This window comes from Chelon labrosus (assembly GCF_963514085.1).
Source record: "Chelon labrosus genome assembly, chromosome: 16".
In the NCBI taxonomy this organism is placed as follows: Eukaryota; Metazoa; Chordata; class Actinopteri; order Mugiliformes; family Mugilidae; genus Chelon; species Chelon labrosus.
The window spans coordinates 26199822-26219233 of record NC_140349.1 but is presented as its reverse complement, the minus strand read 5'-3'; the positions used below and the strand labels follow the sequence as shown (position 1 = coordinate 26219233).

Below are 19412 nucleotides of genomic sequence, written 5' to 3'. Positions count from 1 at the left end.
GGTCACATGTGATCAGATAACCCAGATCAGATCTTAATGCAAGGTCTGAACAGGCCCAATGTGTCTGGACATTGCCACAGATGTCCTACACTGCTGACCCCTACCAAGTATTATCATGTATTATCTCCCTGTCACACCATGCCATTACCAGGCCTTATCTCCCACAGCAGGGGGACACTGAACAGTAAATCGCTGTTAAGACCAGCTGTAGTCATCTCTTTTTGCAGCATCTTCAGGCCACGCTGCTGTCACTACCACTACAGCCCTGTCAGTAAATCTCCACTAAGAAGTGACTTCTTCTTTGTCACTTGAGATTACCCTGTCAATTAGAACATATTTGGAAAGATCTTGATTTGTGTAACGTTGATGCCACCAAATCCTCAAAAGATCTCTTACATAGTTTTAAATACAGTCACTATAAATCCCTGTTTTTGCGTAAAGCTATATTGCCGTTTTTATCCAGTTAAAGCAAGGTTAAAACATACAACTATAAGTGACGATTTTGGGAAACATGAATTCATTGAATTATGAAGTGTACTACATAAATGCAATAATAAAGGCACAAAGGATTTTTTAGAGTTACAGATTTGTTATTTAACAGCACTACAAGAGAAAAATGTCAAACTTCACTCCACTTCAACCTCTGGACCCTACCTCTCCTTTACTATACTGCAGGGGGTGATTAGAGATGGATAATGGGGCTGCAGAAATTCAAAAGTATAGAAGCCAAATTTATTTTTTTAAAGGGGCTAAATTCCAGAGCTCAGTGGATTGAACAAGCTCCAAAACACATGCGAGGTCTTTTGTTCTCCACTCCGGCTCTTTTGTTTCACCTGCTGTACTGCTCATTACCGGGAGCTTTACCTGTCAGATAGCATACCCTCTCTATATTTGATCACATGAATTACTGGATGTTCTTTCACTTCAGGAGTGGCTGGGAAATGAGGCCACATGTGAAACAGCACCTTTTGGAACAGACAAACTTTCTGTTAAGTATATGCTGTTTAATCACTGTACAAATGACAATATTATAGTTTATCCTCAGCAAATTTAATTGTGAGGGTTTATTATTTTCTGAGCACGTTTATTCTCCCATGTGAGAAAATTATTACAGTCTATGGGGAAAAAAAGAAGTTAAATTACACATTCTTTTCCATACTATGAACTTTTACTGTTCTATCTTTCTCTATCAGTTTTTATTGTGTCCCTTAAATCCTTTAAATCTCACATTTAGTAAGTACAAGTTCAACAGTGGGCTGCCTTACTCACATTTTCTGTGCTGTCAACACTTTCTAAAGATAACACCTCCATTTTCCTCTCCCTCTCCAGTCAGCCGTGATGCACAACAACATACTGCGACAGAGACAGCTAAAATTAACCCTTAAACAAGAAGTTCTGATTGGCCCTCTGATGGAACAGGAGAGTAAGGGAGCAACTGAAAGAAGAGATGGGAATATAGGAAAAAGGGCATGTGAATAGATAGTGAAAGACAAAAGAACAAATGAAAGAGGTAGAAGTACAAGGGAAAATTATGATGCTCATTCCACACTGAATCTTGTTAACCTAACACTGAGGATGCTCAGGTCAGCATCATGCATGAAAAAAACAAAAAAACCTGATTTCCCAGCGGGACTCAGGCCATCTCATTAAGTGTTGACACTGTAAAAAAATGAACACCATGACAGTCCCTCAAAAGTGAAGGCAAAGCCTGTGGAGCTCTCCCTAGTGGCTGGCTGCAGTATAGGTCAGAAGCCAAGCCACACAATGGAACTTAGGCCAAATTAAAACACTAAAATACACGTCAAATACATTTTTTAGGTAACAGAATGCTGAAGTATGTTCAAGAGTGAGTTTTTCTGAGAAGGTTTGGTATTCACACAGGATGTGACATCATGATGACAGTTGCCATTGAAAACCGCTCCTTGAAACGGCCCTGCAGGAATGTGAGAGTAGTATTTTTAGGAAAAAATAAAATAAAATAAATAATAAGTACAGTGCATAATCCAACATTTCTGTGTAACTGGTGGGGGTAGAACAGAGCGCAGGATTAATTAAACGTAAACGACATTGAGTCTGGCGAAAGTGTGGGCAAGTCATCGATAACGCAGACTCTTGGGCAGTACTGCGCAGGCTCAAACTCCAAACTGGCAAGGTGGCAGCGTCCGTATCCCCTGGATACTGCTGTTAGTTTGGCCAGTGGGAGGGAGTGGGAATGCATTGTTCATTTTTCTACAGTCTATGGCTGAGATCATTAAGGACCTCTCACTGAACGCAGAGTAGTGCTTATACCACCCATCAAAGTCACCGCTTTGCTGACAGTGCCAATGTGTCCTCCTTTTCATACACAAGAGAAAAACTCATTAACTCACAAACACTGTCACACCCTCACTCACACTTACATGCTTCACAGAGCTTCCTTGATCCCAAGCTGGCAAGCCTGCATGTAATTTGATCTTTCCACAACAGAACCAAGAAATGCCCAGGAGATCTGTGTTTCCCATACGCATTTTTCTCACCCTTCCTTCCCCGAAAGAAGACCAGTGTATGATTTAAGAAGGTTGCAAACTCTAAGGTGTCACTAACTTCTGACCTTAATCAAATCCTGATGCCAGTCAAACATGAAACCTAGTGAAGCTAGAAAGATTAAGACAGTCTTAAAAGAAACTTATCCATTGCTAACACAAAATGTTATTCTCACAACTACTTGTGAGACAGACACTTAAGTCTGTATGCAATCTGCATCCTTGTATGCGACAGAATTTTCATTTAGTGGATAGTCTGCTGACTACTACTCAGGCGATTTGAGGGTCAAGGCCTCAGAGGATTACAGAATGTTATAAACAGGTTGAACAGCTGAGGCGACACCAAACACACTAAAGTGAATGGATCGCTCGGACTCACTTAAGCTTTCTGATTATATGCCTGTTTAATGCAGCAGAATTGCACACTGCCATTTCAGATACCAGCTCCAGTCGAGATTTGGTTGCTGTTTAGTATCTATGCCATGCTCAATGAAATCTGGACTGCGGTCAGTATAGCGCGGATAATCCACTCATGGCCTTAAAAAGGAAATCCATCTCATATGGGGATGATGCAGTGCCTTCTTGCTTGTTTTAATAAGAAGTTGTTTTCCATATTATGCTAAAAGCAACAAGCAAATATAACCCAGCACTGGTTTTCTTCAAAATCATGGGAATATCTGTCGTAAGAACTTGTCTGCGTGTGTGTGTGCGGGTTTGTTTATTACATATGCATGGGCGTGAGAATTTTTTTTAGCTCAACCCACTTCCCACTCATTTGCCCGCTAGAGGATGACTAGGAAAAAACGTGGAGAGTTCATGTGTTCAAATGGCAGCAGGTGTCTCCCGAACCTTGGTCTGTTTTCATCTGTTTTCGAGCAGAGTACATTTCAAATACCCCTGACCCTGGGACTTAACAGAGCTCTCATTCTGACAGATGTCCATTATAATCTGCTAAAGGTGGGGTGTGTGGGACATGTCCAGTGGTTGGTCCCTAAGACTGGTGAAAATTAAACTGTAATTCAATCACTTAATATGTATTAATTTACTGAAACAGGTTCTATAGCATAATCTGCTTCATTTATTTTATGCTTTATTATAACTGTAAGCACGGTCAGTTGTGTCACTTGTGTAAAAAAAATATACCATAAAAATAATAACAGATGTGCACGTTTCCCCTCTTTAACACCCTATGTCCCACTGACCTTTCACCTCATCTGGTTCTCAACCAATCAGAGACACAGATTCTAGGATCCAGAATTAGCACTGCTATCACTGGCATGGGGAATGCTTACCATGTAGACAAGTCATGGAGGGAATAAGTGAGAAGAACGGAGGTAGAGGAAAGAAAGTAAGAGAGAGTGGGATAATTTGAATGTCTGTTTTGACAGGTTTTTCCATACAATTACTGTACAAGACTTATAGTAGGTGTCTAAAAAAACTGATGAATGAAAAACAATATGCTGATAGTCCTCTACTGCTGTGGAGAGATAAGATACTGAATGGGCCTGAACAGAAGAGAGAGTTGTCTTATATTCGGTGACTGACTACATAATGGCATGTTGTGTTGCCTTATGGGTAGTTTGTAGCAATAATGTTGCAAGGCATTAAGTCCAGCTAAAAGTGGTTGGTTAGCCCAGTTTGATTTGCCGAAGTATATGAAAGATCCTGTTACATGTTTTCCTGCTAGAGAGTTAACTTTTTTACAACAAAATGAATGTGGGAGAAAATCCAAAAAGAGCTACGACTGTCACAGTGATGCGATCAAAAAGACTATCTGTCCACAGTAGCTCAGTAAGGTGGCTACACCCACTGAGAAAGTGAACCACCAACATAAGTCTGACTGAGCAGAAATGTTATCAGTAGCCATACGCTGTCCATCGAGTAGTTGTCACTCAAAACCACAAGTAAGAACACCAAATTTTAAACCAGTCCAACTTGATTGGGTTGTTGAGGTCAAGAGATCACACGAAGATCGCATGACAGTTTGTCTTTTCAGGCTTCTAGCAATCCACTTGCTTGGCGGGGATCAGTCAGCACCAAGTAAGTAACTATTGGCAGCTTAGGTGTGTTTTAGGTGTGACAACAGTCACCCTTATAGATGACTTTTATGTACAAATGTTTCTTTCAAAGACACCAACATCCTAACCACACAGCAAACTACAATGACCGCTTAGGAGCTCTCAAAGCTACTCAGAGTACAAACTTCCTCTTCTGTGCCCTCTTATTTCATACATCATATGGTTAATTGGTCTGATTTGATTAAAGTTAGCCGGAGATAGATTTGAAATTGGGGACACAGACCAACACTGTCCTGTGAAACAAACCATCATCAAACCAGTTTATATGTAATTTTGAGCTGACCAACCGCCAGATGAACACTGGTAAGTCTAGAACTTGGGCTGTCGGGCACGAATGGAGTGTTAGGGGGGTAATTACGACAAGTCTGTATGTAAGTGTAATATGTGTGATCTACAAGATATCTTCATCTGGGGTAGACAATGGTCAACAAGAACTACATGGATGATGTTCTTGTCTGTGTTCTCATCACAGAACCAGCTGGATGTTTATCCAACATGTCCTTCAAATGATAAAACATCATGATAAAAAAGTGTTGGCTGTGAGATGCCATGTTGACCTTCAACTTAATCTCCGATCATTCTTCCTCCCTTCTACATCTCTCACTCAGTCCTTTCTCCTTTCTCTTATCATGACATATTTCAAATTTTGTACTATCTACATTTGGCCATACTTTCACCTCTTTTCCTATGTTTTTCTCCTCCTCTTCACCATTACAAACTGAGAGGAGTAAAGGACACTTAAGGACACAGCATGGTACTATGTTTGTGCTACATAGAGTTTTGTAGATGCATGTTTACTACAGTAGCTGTCTGCTACCCCTTGGTTGCAGTTTCAAAAATATGTAGAAGTTTGTGCTTTTGTTGGTCCTTTATCTGTGCCACTGCTTTGGAAAAGACTGGACTGAGAAATAATTTGTATTGTATTGAATCCGAATCTTAATATGTAACCACTGTTTGCACCTCTCTCTTGTTTGAGATTTTTCCCACAATATATTTTTGTGTGAACTGCTGTGGTTGTTGCCTTCCCAAGCCAGCACTTCAACCAATCACCATTCTACGCAAAGCGTTAGCAACTATGGCAATGCAATGTTAGTAGGGATGGCTCGATCCGATACTTAGGATCGGTATCGGCCCGATATTGGTCAAAATTTCAGGATCGGACATCGAAAAAAATAACTATAGCCCGTCCGATCTGATACCGAAGCCCAAATGCTCAACTTAACTTTGCGCGACATGCCGTAAACAGAGAGCAGCTGCTGCAAGCGTGTGTAAACAGAACGTCGCGACAGTGAATTAGCCTCGCGCTCTTATCATGTCAGCTGTGTGGAGTTACTTTGCACGCAAGGAAGAGAAAAGTAAAACAGCCGAATGCAACTTGTGCAACGCGAGTGTCTCAAGGGGTGGCAGCAGCACTGGACGCAAGTGTTTGTGACAGTTATTTAAAGTTAGCAGTCACTTAAAGCAGGGGTGCCCATTACGTCGATCGCGATCGACCGGTGCGGGTAGATCGCGTGCCATTGGAAAAAAATATGTTTTAGATGTTAGTCTGGCTTAACAATTATCTGTTGCACCTCCAAAACAAACAGCAAGACAAACCTTCATCTTTATTTATTTACTTTATATTTGCAACATGCCCTCAGTTCAGCGGCACAACTTCAACCACAACAACTCAAGACTACCGTCTTTCTTAAAGAGACAGCGCTATTTTTCTAAAGGTGCAGTGCACCAATTTTTCTTGATAAAAATAAAAACAAAGATGGATAGAGCTTTTAACACTGTAGCAACAATTAATATGACTTAGGATAGGTAGATCACTTTGACTTGGTCATTGTAAAAGCAGCTCGCAAGCCAAAAAAGTGTGGGCACCCCTGTCCTATAGTCTTCAATGGGACATTGGAACTGAGTCCATTCTATATCTAGTTGGATATGAGTGTTTTACATACAGTTCAACCCCAGAGGTTACATGTCAAAGAAGAAGCATTCAAGTTTGCAGTTTGCACTGATTTGAAGTTTAAATAAAGAGCTTATGGCTTGAGGCACATTGTGGACTATTTTATTTCTTCCCTTAGGGGAGCAGAATATTTGTTGCACAGTTTGGCCATGGTGTTTTTAGATGTCCATATTAAGCAAAGTACATCTATACAAACTATATGTATTATAAACTTAACAGAGGAGAAAAGAAGGTATCGGATTGATATCGGTATCGGCAGATACTCCAAGTTGCAGTATCTGTATCGGTATCGGACATGAAAAAGTTGTATCGAGCCATCCCTAAATGTTAGTACAGAAGTGCAGCTTCATAGCAGCTTCATTGATTGAATTCCCATAATCCTTCTCATTGCGCAGAAAGAGAGCTACACAAAAGACTTCAATGCACAAACACGAATCAGCCTTTACACACCTAAGTCACTTCACAAAGACAACCTTATCAACTTTTTTTTGCGCAACATGTAAAACCTTCCACCACACATTTAACACTATTATTGACATGATGGAATTACTACATTAAACTTCACACACCAATTCAATCTGCTTCTGGTTGGGAGGTCTCAGGTCTGAAATGCACCCCATGTGGATCCCAGGACACCCAGCTGAGTGTTTGGTACAATGTGTTCTCAGGTAGGCTGATGTGTCTCACTGTTGGTGTGTGTGTCCTGGGAGAAACGTGTGTTTAAAGACACATAAACATGTCGCACAGTACTCACCGATGCAGGCATGTACACGGACAGTCAGCTGGGTTCGTAAAATAACACTGTGCTTCTTCCCTCTGGATCTGGAAGAGCGAGTGGGGGAATAAAAACAGAAGGAAACACAATTAGTTTTGATTCAAAAATATTTTCAGTGCTGAACAAGATTTTTCCGTAGAGCTGAAGATAATAAATTTGTTTCGTGTTTCATTTCTGGAATGTAATCTTCCTTGTACAAGTGAAAAACAATTTTTTTTACAACAATTTTGTTAATTATGTCCACAGAAATGGGGTTTGAGGACAAAATATGAAGCAATTACCTTTTTTTTATAGTGTAAAACCGTTGGTATGATGGGAATGATGCAGACAGACACTAGCCTGCATTACATTTGTGCCCCTATACTGATACACATCTGAGCCTTGAGGACAGACAGCAGAATTGCAGCAGACACAACACACATTTGCACACTATACACAGCTCTGCATTATGCCAATGAGCACACACTCATACACACCACATTGCCAGCGGGAAAACACTGAGTACACACAAACATCAAGGTGAGGCATGATGGTCTTTTTAGCGCAAACCAAACTGTCTCTCCTATCCTTAGCTGTTATCCACCAAACAGTGATTTCAATCACTAACATACAGATTACATCTCAGCCAGGCAGGGAAAGCACTGTCTGATATGCATGACATGCACTAAGGAAAACATACACCCAAACAAATCAGCAGCTGGCCTCTTATCCTGCCATTACACTATGTTATCAGCTTTGCTGGGAAATTGAGCAAATGTTAACACAATCTGTTGAGATGCTGATGGAAAAACATTTTTCTTACTTTTCTGATAGAATATTGTGTGAGAATTACAGTCAAAGCAATGACTCAGAAGGAGATAACAAACAGAGAGAAACTAGGCTCAAAACTCAGGGTCACACAATTTAAATTTACACCTAAAAAACCTACATATGGGAGTTTGCATGTTCTCCCTGTGTCTGCGTGGGTTCTCTCCGGGTACTCCAGCTTCCTCCCACCGTCCAAAGACATGCTAGTTAGGTTCACTGGTGAATCTGAATTGTCCGTAGGTGTGCATGTGAGTGTGAATGGTTGTCTCTCTCTCTGTGTTAGCCCTGCAATAGACTGGCGACCTGTCCAGGGTGTACCCTGCCCCTCGCCAAATGACAGCTGGGACAGGCTCCAGCCCCCCACGACCCTTTACAGAAAATGATGAAACCTACATATGTGGCTTAATATATTTCACACTTATATATTTTGAATATTACAAAGACAAGAAAAATAAATAAAAATGATTTAAAGGGAGATTAGTATGCATCCCAATCTGAAGTATAGTTAGGTTCTTCTCATTTTCTCCTCACTTAGTTTCAGTGGAGGCCGAACTATGCTAGTCGCAACAAGACTGTCAACTGTGGTGAGCAGTGTCCTTCCACAGCTGGAATCACAACACATTTTTGAAGTGTGGGAACATAAATTGTGTGTGGATAATCTGTTTACACCAATGTGCACTTCATAACACTCGTTCTGTTTTTACTGAAAAATGTAACAAAATAACCCTCACTTATGCATGTATATTGTACAAATATATAATATGTCTGTCTATATGACCAGCAGCAAGAAGATCATTTATGCAGTTAAGGCATAAATGTTGCTTTTGTGAGATAATAGAAGCAAAGATGTGACTTACAGCTATATAAATAGAGCACAGTACAATCGCAGATGTGTTCATACCACTACTTGATGTGATTAAATCCTTTCTCTTTTACCCTACCTACATACTATTACCTAGTGTTCATCCAACAGAGAGAAAACAGGCTTAGTAAAGTATCCATCCTGAAACTTTGTAATGTTTGGCTGAAAAAGGTCAGACCCAAACCAAATGTGTGATTGATTTCCTACTGTCTGCTCAAGATGACCTTGGTTTGTCAGAATGACAGACAGCCCTATCCAGCCAGTTACTCCAGATCTTAGCCACTTCAAACACACACACACAGGCCTTATTCACCTGTCTATCATCTGTCAGATAACTTACAAAAGTTCACCACTAAGATACACACACTCACGAACAAACAAATAAATGTACACATGGAAACAAACACACACATACAAACAGACAGGGAACAGCTTGCCTCTGTGGGTCTGCCATCACTTATCATGCTACCGCCCCCAGTCCCAAACAGATCAACATACCACAACTTTCCACAAACACACACACTGTCACACACATATGTGGCTAGTGTGCTTTCCCAGTGAACTTCTAAATATGTTTTGTGTATAAGGGTTCATATCTAAAAATCTAAGTTCATATCTATCTATCTTGAATTCAGTTAAATTCAGTTTCATTTATACTGTGTGAAGTTGTACCATTAGTTTGTTTGTTACACAAATATTGAGTGACTCATTGTTAAAGCACTAGATTTTTATAACAGTTGTAAAAATGTGACAATTACCTTAGTCCTTTAGCTAAATTTAGTATGCTGGCCAGTTACATTATACACCTAATGTACTAAACAGAAGATAACAGTGAAATTATGTCACAACCTTTTATTCTCAGTAACTTATCTTATTACTCTTAAGTGATGACTTATCAAAATGGTTTGCTTTGTGTACGTAAAAGGCTTACAGCTGAAAACAAACTGTGTTTCTTAATGTAGTATTTACTTAATATTATACAGCTACTTAGCTAAAGTTACAAGTGGTTCATTGTTAATGCACTGGACTTTTATGAAAGTTAGCTGGCAAACATGGTGAGTAATGTTATGTATAGCAAGGCCACCTTTTTGGTAATATTTCATTTGGTCTGATGCTAATTGTACATTTTTCTAATTTAACTAACTCTTAAGGCTACAGCCATTAAGGCTAACTATGCTAGATTAATTGTAATTGTATTTATATTCACTAAAGAGAACACAACAACAAAGTTCTGTTACAATGAGATAATTCTGGAAACAAGTGCAGACATTATCTGGTCATTTATTCTCAGTAATTTACCTCTTCAGCCATGACTATTAAGTATTCTTTCTGTATATATAGGGCTTTCAGCTGACAATAAACTCTCTAAAGTTTTGATGTTAGCTTTTGTTCTAGCTATTTGGGATTAGCTAAGATTACAATGCCTGATCAGCTAAGCTATATACTGCATTCAAACGAGGTTGGTTTTTTCCCTGTGTTCACCAGAAAAGACCATATGAATGGCCCGTCAATGTAGTATTCACAACCTCTTAGTGTAAATATTTGCTGAAATGTTTTCAGAAATGGTGGAAGTGGATCCTCCGATTATCCCTTTGAATTTCCTACATTATGTTACTCAGTCATTAGCTTGCAAAACTGCTAGCCCTTATGGCTTCTAGACGCCAACGGTTGCCTTGTAAAGGTATTCTCGTGACTTACTACATTGGATACTATCACTTGAATGCCCAATATTTTGTGTACACAACTTCCTACATCATAAAACACAACCTCATGAGTTCCATTTGAAAGCAGAAATAGTGTCCCATTGCTAATCATTAATTGTATATAAAGTTGTCAATATGTAAAGTGGTCAAACTCGCTCATTGGCTAGTTAACATCAAAGGTACATACCCGAGAAAGAAAAAAATGCTATGGTTATGCTAACTAGCTAGATCTGTGGCTAGTCTTATTTTCAGTTACTAACTGTATCTATTACAAACTGTTCTCGTTTTCTTTGTGGCTAATTTGCTAGCCTCAGGTGCTCAGTTTTTCCTCATAGTGTTTATTAGCTTGGGATGACTGAAAACTGTTTCTACCATCAGTATCAGAAATATGAACACAACCCGTCAAAGGAAAATGGTGGATGTGCTACAGTGCTGCCAGGAAAATTATACGTGATGAGACTTATAGCAGATCCAGGGTTTACTGTAATAGGCTGACATACTGACACAGTTAACAAAATAGTAAATCAGACTGGAAGCCAGCTACACATCACAGAGTCTAACTTAACATTAACAGTACACAATACACTTATTCTTAATACTTAAGCATCAAGTGAGTCTATTGTTTAAGAAGCAGTCCAAGAATTGATCCAAAAACAACATAACAATAAAGGTGGCTTACCATCTAATATTCAAGTGAAATGCTTAACGTACTGGTTTTCCATTCCTCTTTTTGAGACAAAGAGAGGCACCTAGACAGCTGGGAAATTTGAGACTGAACGGTTTCATAACAGTCCTGCTACAGAGTGATCGTGCTGTTTCCTCTACATCCAAGTTGACAAGTTTGTGAACTGTAAAATTTTGTCACAAGGATATGGTCTTTACAAGTTATTATTAAAACAAAGTACAGCAAGAGGAAAGCTGTTGCTGTGGAAGGGAGGGCACATCTGTCCTGCTTTCCAGAGTGCTTCATACTTTCCGTGAACTTGTGCTTCCAAGAAATCCATATCCAGCAGTTTGTGATTCTCCCCATTTTATAGGAATGAAGAAACTTTGAAAATATGTGTGTGAGGGAGAGAGGGTGTTATGTTTGATTGGTCAAAAGTGAGAATGCATGACCTTTTGGTCTCACCCTGTGTCATCCTGCTGAAACCCCTCCAACTCGTCCCTTTGCTCAGCCAGAGAGGATTCGAGATCCAGGTAGGTTCCATTGTGTGAAAGCTGAAGTGCACAGTCATCGAGCTATGGACAGGAAGAAAGAAATTGTTTTAATGAAAAGGTTCATGCAAATCAATACAATTCAATTCATTCATTCATTCATTCATCTTCTGTACCCGCTTATTCCTGTTAAGGGTCGTGGGGGTCTGCTGGAGCCTATCCCAGCTGTCACCGGGCGAGAGGCGTGGGTACACCCTGGACAGGTCGCCCAATTCAATTAAATTCAATTCAATTTTATTTATATAGCGTCAATAACAATACAAATCGTTTCAAGACGCTTTACAAAACCCGGCTTGAAACCCCCAGAGCAAGCCTGAAGGCGACGGTGGCAAGGAAAAACTCTCTTTTAACAGGAAGAAACCTTGAGCAGAACCCAGCTCATATGGAGGGACAGGAATACAATTGATCACAACTAAGATACTGGAATTGTTTTTACTGAACAGACCAAAATTAAGCAAAATATACCGCAACAAAGTGGTCCACAATTAAAATTATAATTAGTTAATGTTAGGGATGAAATGATTTCTATCAACAGATATCCGCACATGAGTTTGCATATAAAGTAGACAGGGAACAACATTTTTGCACCAATTCAGTCCCATCCAATCCAATTCAATACAATCCAACTGTATTTATAAAGCTCTTTAAAAACCACCGAAGTAAACCAAAGTGCTGTACAGAAGAAATAAAAGACATAAACCAGAAGCTTTCTGGTTTCTGTTAGTAGTATTGCCAAAATGTGCTTTGAGAGGGCTTGGTTGTATGCAGGTAAACAGTCCGTGCAGAGAACAAAAGAGGCAGAACAGTAAGCAAGGTAACATGTCACATTTATCAAGCTAATTTCTTTACCAATGTTTTGTTGCAGACTTCATTGTTCAACCCCAAATTCAGTACTGGTTTCTCCAGTTGCTAGTCAAACTGTAGGCAATGACCGTTGCACAGAATGGGAAGTCTTGGATCAGATATCCACTGACACCAAAACACCAAACGTCACGAAACATTAGCAATTGCCCCCAGAGGCAAAGTCTTCAGATGACAGACAATGGGTTTGCAGATTTGGGATGAAATGCCATGTCAAAATTACCATGGCAATCTAAGCACATAAAATACCCACAGGCCTGACATTCGTCTCTGGGCTCACTTTTTCTGTTGCCCTTATCTATCCATGTTTTACAGCCTTTTTAAAACAATTTGTGCCTATAAAATAAAGCCAGTTTATGGGGCAGGGTTTTGAACACGAGTACAGTAGTCTGTGAAAAGTGCGAAAACCATATGTGGTGCGCCTCTGCTTTTTGCATTACAAACCTGTTAAGGGCATTAACTGGTAATAAAGGCTGCAGAACATGAAACCAAAACCAGAGTGGAACACAAAGAATGGTAGACATATTTTAATGCATTTATGTGTAGCCTATAATATGAAGCTTCAGCACATTGAGATCTCAGTATGTTTACAGAGGGAGCAACAGTCTTTCCCACATACAGAATCCATGTTTACATTACAGATTTTGCTCTTTCTGTTTTTTACTTGTCAAGAAAGTGCAATCTCAGCCATGCCATCTGTGATTGCATGATCCAAAGTAACATTGAGGGGCCTACGTCAGAGCTGACACACTATGCTGTGTAATAGGAAACCCTGCTGAGTTTGAAACCAGGTGCACAGCAATATATCTGCACTCCACTGGCATTGATGTTTATGATAGCGGTCACAAGTTGATAGCAGGTGCAAGCGGGCATCAAAGAGACGTCTCATAGAAATCAACTTGCATCATTATGTTGCAACAATTAGCATTAGTTTTCCATGTCTGCTGATAGGTGAATGAGATCAGAGTGAGCATTTAGCAGCTCAGTGGTATTGGTGGGTATAACCTAGCTTGGCCTCTGGTGTGCTGCCAAATGCACTCGCAACCATCTATTCGAGCCCCCCTCTCCCCCCACACTTCAGTTGGGAACTGAGAGACGGACAGTCGGATGGACTCACAGCGTAAATATATCCTTGCTATATTTACTCTGCTCCGAGACAGCATGCTTACAGGAGCTCCAAGGTGGGTGTGTCCACAGAGGTTGGGAGCTAAAGGGGGACACTGCCAGGGACAAACTATTACAGACGAGAATCAAAGAAGCTCCATGTTACCAGTGAACTTTGCTGTGGGACTCCAACATGTTGTTTATTCTTGAAGTAATCCCACAAGAAGAAAAAGTAGTTTACGCCATAATCAAGTAAGATGACAACAGTGCAGTTTCCCCTCAACTTCTCACAAACCACACTAATCCGCCTGTGCCAAATAACTAATCTGCTGAGCAAAACACACTTGTCTAGCACAATTTGAAAAATGATCAAGTAAACCACTGATAGGAACGACTATAAAATATTGTAGACAAAATAAACTAATGTAGAGGGAAATGTTGCAAAAGGTAAAGCTGACAGCTCAAAAAACCCATAATCAATCAGCCAGCCTTTACTTACTGTGCTTAATGCTAATTCTAGTATATTTAACATGTTGTTTTTGGCCATAAGATATTGGTTACTGATACGAAAGCACTGAAATGTCAACTGAAGATTGATGCTTGATCATCAAAGTCATTGCAATTTATCCTAGTAGGATAATTTCCCCATTTCATGGCAACCCATCGAGAACCGCTGAAACTCAAAACAACAAATGTTAACCTCACAAAGCGGAAAAGTCAAAGAGATTCATTATTTCAGATGAACACAGACCAGACTACACAGTGATCCCTAGAAACTGTTTGGCTGCTCATGTGCCTCAAGCTATAAACCAGGCAAAAATTAAGAGATACTAGCATTCTAGAGTAAATACTTTAAGGGCAATCTTAGCACTAGCTTTCAAGCTATTAGACCCAAGTGCAACACCATTGTTATCCACACTTTTTGTCAATGTGAGATTTGGCAAATCTCAGGCTGAGGGAGAGGGGGATGGGGTGGATGGTTTTGTTAATCATGCCCTGGCCCACTGCCCTGTTTTTTTTTTTTAACGAGACAAAAGCATTTCTTGAGCCCAATCTGCTTGTATTATTGATTTTTTTTTTAACAATATCCCACCTAAACTACAACCTACAGTAAAACAGCATAATTTACTTTTTCATTTCTTTGAAAATCCCATGTCTGTCTACTAACACATGACCGAAGACAGTGTGCCATCACCTCCAGCTCCCTGCTGTTTTTTGCTACTTTGCTTTATCTATATATATCTATATTATACAGTAAACACTGTTTGGACAGCAAGAAGTGATTTCCGGACCACTTTGAAAAGCAATATATAAGCAACTCACCTGCCAAAGGGTGACTCTTTCCTAAAGACACTTGGTTTGGGTAATAGAAGTAACAACACACATCATGCTGGATGTAGCTGGGAGAGATGTGGCTCCAAGAAGGAACCACAAGCTCTTCACAGCTCAAGGATCCGGGACAGGCCAGGGAAACACTTAGTGGCTAGTATACTTTACACTCATTTAATCAAATTCTCCCAGAAGAGCAAGGCAGTGAAAAAAAAAAGGTGGCGGCGGGATGGGGGTGGGGGGCGTGTAATTACTTCCATGTTAAAACATCACTGAGGCTGCCGGCGATGGCGGTGCGTCGACAGTTAATGATACCCTTACGTAATGTAGACAATGAGTTTTTAAGAACTTTTTTGTGTCAAAATCTGAGCCACAGAGCAGCGGGCTCTTTGAAGAGCTTGGGGGAGGGTGTGTTCTACTCTGCCATTAAATCTCCCAGTGTTGCTTTAATGAGAACTCTTTGGTAATGAAATATAAGTTGAGCTGTGAAGTCTGGGATTTATTCTTTTTTATTGTTGTTGGGTTTTTTTTCAAGCAAAGGGAGTTTTTCATTGCAAAATGGTACCTATTTGGGGAAGCTTCTGCTTTGAGCCTGAACATCGGAATGGTACAAAACTTGCATTATTGCATCATTTAAATCACTAATCTCACTAATCACTAATCACTGATGGGCTTTTTATCATCAAGTTGGGTTGATTTCTTAAAGCAGGAAGAGGAAAATGAGGACCTCATCTGTAAGAATCAAAAGGAAACTTCTTTGTTTAGAGGTTAGGACAAAATGACACATCCCAGTAACACAGTGATTTAGCCTTGGCAACCCATCCCAACCTTATGTGTGTGTTTATGTGTGTTTGAGCGTACAAACTGGTGCACGGTCAGAGAGGTGGAAGAGGAGATGGAGGAAGAGGTCAGGAAAACCACGGCAGCCAAAGTAAGGAGAACAAAGTGTTGCAGAGATCCAGGCCCCGGCCACAGGAATTCTGGGACAAGTGACCTATACTTTTCATGCAGGCCAGCCAGCCGTACACCGAGCTCTACCATCAGGACATAATAACACAGCAGGCTTTTATAAGAGAAGAGCTTAGCTCAGAAACTAAACAAGAGAAAGACTGTTTTTACAACTAGTTACTCCAAAAACTAAGGGGAAAACTCAAGAGCAGACCCGTTTTGACATTTTCCGATAATATCATAACACTTGAGCCTTATAAGCACCAGCTTTCAGATCTGGACAGTCTGGCGGGCAAATTTGCAGCCATTCAGTTTCATCCCCTATAATCTAAGTGCAATATCCAGTTGCCACTGTGCACAGTCTTCCTCCTGATGTGAACAAAATTGCAAACACGAAGGCAGGCTGTGCCATCTGTCCGTGTATAAGTTGTAATCATAAGCTTTTCAGTGCTGCGGGCTGTTTTTCATTTGTTTTGTGGCTTTTAAAAACGGGGCAGCAAAAGATCGACTGGTTTGGAAAAACCACTCCGCTGTTCAACACTGGTTTGCTGTTAGGGATGCAGTTAAACGCTGATTGAACTATCAGTATATATTGAACTATATTGCCCTTAAATATAAATAGTAGAAATAAGGTCAGACGAAATTTCTGCTGCTCTTGTGTAGCTTCTGTGGGTGTGTTCATGTGTTTGTGTGTCTGAGTCAACCTTGTCAGAAAGGAATGTGTTGCTATTTTTTTTCTGGGTCGCTTTAAACTCTGAAATTTACTGAAAATTGAATCTCCGCTTCTCTGTCACACCCAGCATATTCCTTCGCTTTCCATTCATTGCAGTTTAGGCCGCTGGTTGCCTCGGCAGTATGACTGTCACTAGCAGACGAATGAGGCAACTCAGGACGGATCCTATTGCACTAATGCGTTTGCAACCACCTGTCACTGTGACATGCAAGGCAGAGTGCAAATATACAGCGATCAGGTTTATTCAGAGAACACAGAGATTCACTTGTGGGTGTTTCTGTTAATTTATTTTAAGACCCCCATCAATGGACAGGTCAAAAGTTCAACAATAGTCCACTCTGAGATTTCTATGACCTGGTCCAGCGACTAGGTCAATGGCACTTCAGGGGAGTAAAGGTGTGCCGACACTGGGATATTATAATCTAAAACATAAAAGTGAAGTCCATGTTTGAAGTTGCTGTGGGCTTTGAGGCAAACATTTGGAACCTTGTTTCATTCCTCAGACTGGAAAGCCAATCACTTGTGCTTGCATGTGTTCTCAAAATAGACTGAACGGTGGTTGTGGTTTATTTGCAGGAGGCTTGAAGTGAAAAACAGCAGTCAGAAACTCTGCTTTAAACTCGAGAATGTGTGAGCTTGAACCTCATGTTGATGAAAATGAACTTTTCAGATTGTTATTTGTCCTTTAGTATTTAGTCTTTATGTTGCATTATATATTTCCATGAACTATTTTCCTAAGGCTGGTTAATTCCTGGATGAGCTGTCTGCTGGTAATCCTACCTTGTGTGGAGCTTTGAGGAGTCTGTGGACGCCTGCTAGCTGGTTGATCAGGGGGATATCCTCTCTGAAGGTGTACAGCGGTGGTCTCGTCGGTTCCGGGAAATTGGTGCTGTTGAACGGATCGGTGTCGTCTAAAAACTGAACCCTGCAGACAAACGTGGCCATGGTGCATCCATACAAGTGGCGTCTCCTCCGAGGGGGCTGCCCGGTGTAGTGAGAGCGGCACCGGCTATCGCTCCGCTCGCTGTGCTCTCTTCTCCTGGTAACGACAACAAACCCGTTGGTCGCCAAGCGCGCCCTGTGCGCAGCCCGTCCTCCCACAGGACGCGGAGTGGATGCCGAGAAGATGGCACGGGACTCGGGTCAGGATCTCTCCTGGCCTCCTTGCTTTGGTGTTGCTCGCTCTCTGATGCCGCTGCCTACTTTATTCTCGGAGAGGCAGGTGGCCAGTGATAAAGAGGAGGCAGCAGGCGGACTTCAGCTTGGTGCCGGAGAGTGAAGGATCAGCGCAGCTTGGGACAGCCGGTCTGCTGTATGTCTGAGTCTCAGTAAATCCAACCCCCCCGGTATCTATTTCTCCCCCCTTCTGCCTCATCGCTCCCTCCTCCCTCTCCATTCAGATCACTGGCTGCGGCTTAGCAGAGACTTTCCATATGAAAATGAACTGAACTAATCCCATGATACATTTATTTAGAACAATACGAACACATATGAATTGTTGACCCAAGATGCCAATGTGACTTTATCAGACAATACAAAACCATACATATCTATATAATGGAATGAATATAATGAACACACTAAATTTGTAATAGGCCACTGCAATCATGATATTAGTCTACTATAATGTACTATTAAATTATTAAACTTTATGTCTTACAATAATGAGGTGACAGATGATAAAATATCTGTTTGATATAATCTCACAGTCTTGCACACTAATTTGACTAATTTCGCTGTTAAGTAATTGTTGTCAAAAGTGTTGCTACAAGTTGGAGGGCAATCCAACGCAAACTTGACCAATGTTGCACTCTTGTGGCCAAAGTTTGTAAATGCAGGTGTAGAATGCCTGCAAACCACGCAATTGTTTGGTACCCACGAGAAAGGAAATTACAAAATGAGCCCTCTAGATGGCTCCACATTTGTTACATACAAACATAAACCCACTTAAACCTATGAAGGAGCTTTGGTGCCTCGACAATAGTCCAACCTCCCCTTTTGTCCCCTTTTATCTACCCTACTGAAGACTTTGCTCGTTTCGATTGGGGTGATAACACACGTGTCTTTAGGTTCACCATTGTTTGCAGATGTCTCTAAAACCTGGACCAAGTAAGGGTATTACTGTTGGAATACTACAGCTGCTTTATTAGCTCCTATATAAAATAATATGACTAAGAGCCTCTGTAGAAATAATAGTAAATTTCTGTCTGGTTGAAGTTGCAAAAGGTCAGTGAAATGAGTGACTACAGTTTTGTAGTGGTATAGTTCTGCCTGTCTTGCAACTATTACTCCCACTTTTTACTTTAATACATTTTGCTCTTTACTTTCAATGATCTCTCCTTTTAGACCGTGGCTGTAGACAGTACCCCGAAGCTCCAACATGATAGTGTTTAACAGTGTTTTTTTATAGGTCCTTGTCTGGCAGTGCATGTCATCCGCATGCAGAAACACTGAAATCCAATTGTCCAACATTATTAGACCGCTGCCTTTCATTGTCCTCGGCTGCTTGTGTGAATGGGTGATT

General features: G+C 40.7%; 1 protein-coding gene across 2 annotated transcripts in view; it reads right to left on the bottom strand.

Annotated features, from left to right (window-relative positions):
* fhod3a (formin homology 2 domain containing 3a) overlaps nucleotides 1-18163 on the bottom strand; it is a 61059-nt gene extending 42896 nt beyond the window's left edge. For both annotated transcript variants that reach the window (XM_084563301.1, XM_084563302.1), the window contains exons 1-3: nucleotides 17669-18163; nucleotides 11828-11937; nucleotides 7306-7373 (exon numbers count right to left, since the gene is read on the bottom strand). In XM_084563301.1, coding sequence (XP_084419427.1) covers nucleotides 7306-7373; nucleotides 11828-11937; nucleotides 17669-17833 — 343 coding nt within the window. In that variant the 5' untranslated portion in view covers nucleotides 17834-18163. The remainder of the gene's footprint in view (nucleotides 1-7305; nucleotides 7374-11827; nucleotides 11938-17668) is intronic.
* Between the last annotated feature and the right edge of the window lie 1249 nt (nucleotides 18164-19412).